Here is a 1,733-nt window from a genome sequence, read left to right on the forward strand (position 1 = left end):
ACTCCATATCCGAGCAAATTCCATTCAGGTGTTATCCGCTGCAGTCATCTTTCTCTCTTATTTAGCAATTGTTGAGTATCGTCATATTTTGTACTGTATTTCTAAGATGAAGAAAAAGAAAAGTCAACAAATGCCTCTAGGCTCACCGTCCACAGTCCCTGGTCCTCTCATGTGTCCTCTCTCTCTTAATATTGACAATCTGGCTTCTAGAAGAGTTGTTTTTATTCTTACCGGTGATGTAAAAAGCCACACACAAGAACAACAGACGAATGTCTCCTGACAAGTTCCGGTAGAGAAAATTTTGACCAGAAACATGAGAAGAATAAGTCAAGGAAAGACCAACGTTTGTCCACATTGTCTCTTTGAGAGAATGTCCGTAAAAAATTTCACCCCCCCCTCCCCCCCCCGTGATAGGGAGGGGTTCGGGAGGCCCGCCTAGCCGCCGAGATGCTGTCCCTCCCCCCAGTCGAACCCACCGGGACGCTCCTCAGGGAGGGGATTGTAGTTGGCGTCCTCCTCTGGAGTGTCGAACAGCATCTTAATGATAGACGGGGTCCTGAGCAACCGGGCACCACCTGGCTGATTGGGGAACACATCCTCCAGGAAGAAGTAGACGTGACCCACAGTGATACCTAATAGATCCACGATGATGGAGTTTCCCAGCAACAGAGAGAACCCCATCAGTATCCAAGGCAGGAAGGGAGCTTGCAAGTTGAGCAGGCCAAAGATGTTCACCCGGACGTTGGGGTTCCGTCGACACCACACATACACCAGCATGAGGGTGAAGGCCTGGCCCAGGTACATCAGACTCACAAAGAAGGCAAATATGGTCATCAGAAGGCCACCGAAGAGGAACATGAAGACGAAGTCAGCGGTGCGCCCCCTGAAGGAGCCCTCCTCCAACATACTACAGTACCGGTACAAAAAAATCATATTGAACAGGAAGTTGAAGCCAACTGGGCCGAAGAACAGGAAGTTGGTTATTAGTCGCCATATCTGGTAATTCCTTAGTATCAAATCAGGGTTGAAGTATAGTTGAAAGGATGTGATGAGCTCCAATTTCACGGCAGCGGTTGTGAGGACACATGCGGTTGTGTATGCCCTAGTAACAACAGGAATCCGTAAATATTCCTGCTGGAAAGTCTCCATTTTGGACGGACTGAGGGGCTTCCGGCAATTTCTTGAAAAAATCACAGCCGACTCGACACATGAAAATTCCTCCACACTGGAAAGCCGTAAATGAACTTGCCGGCTCTTTCCACAGCAAAACGGTAGGCTTGGCACCTTGGTTGAGAAATGCAGGCTGTAGTCTATGTTGTTTAGTCTATCTGTTGTTTAGTCTATCTGTTTAGTCTATCTGCTACACACTGCCTCTTCTTCTTCTTCTTCTTTAGAATTTCCGGCAGTGTAGACGCATCGTGGCATATTACTGCCCTCCGCAATTCTTTTGATGAGCTCTTCTTCTTCTTCTTCTTCTTCTTCTTCTTCTTCTTCTTCTTCTTCTTCTTCTTCTTCTTCTTCTTCTTCTTCTTCTTCTTCGAATTTCCGGCAGTGTAGACGCATCGTGGCGTATTACTGCCCTCCACAATTCTTGCTTCGCTCACACTTGAGAAAGTTTACACTCCTCTTCCTCTTCTTCTCATCTTCAAAACACATTTCTATCGTCTCTGTCTCCTTCTTCTCTGCTCCTCTTCTTCTTCTTCTTATTTGAATTTCCGGCAGAGTAGACGCAT

General features: G+C 46.8%; 1 protein-coding gene across 1 annotated transcript; it reads right to left on the reverse strand.

Moving 5' to 3' along the window:
- Nucleotides 1-435: 435 nt before the first annotated feature.
- On the reverse strand, nucleotides 436-1,149 carry LOC311231586 (derlin-2-like; the record flags this gene model as incomplete). The annotated part of the gene is made up of 1 exon (XM_084318214.1): nucleotides 436-1,149. One exon carries the CDS (start codon nucleotides 1,147-1,149, stop codon nucleotides 436-438), a length of 714 nt encoding a protein of 237 aa, XP_084174340.1.
- Nucleotides 1,150-1,733: the final 584 nt, after the last annotated feature.

Source organism: Notolepis coatsorum (genome assembly GCF_963971535.1).
Source record: "Notolepis coatsorum genome assembly, chromosome: 7".
NCBI classification, from domain to species: domain Eukaryota; kingdom Metazoa; phylum Chordata; class Actinopteri; order Aulopiformes; family Paralepididae; genus Notolepis; species Notolepis coatsorum.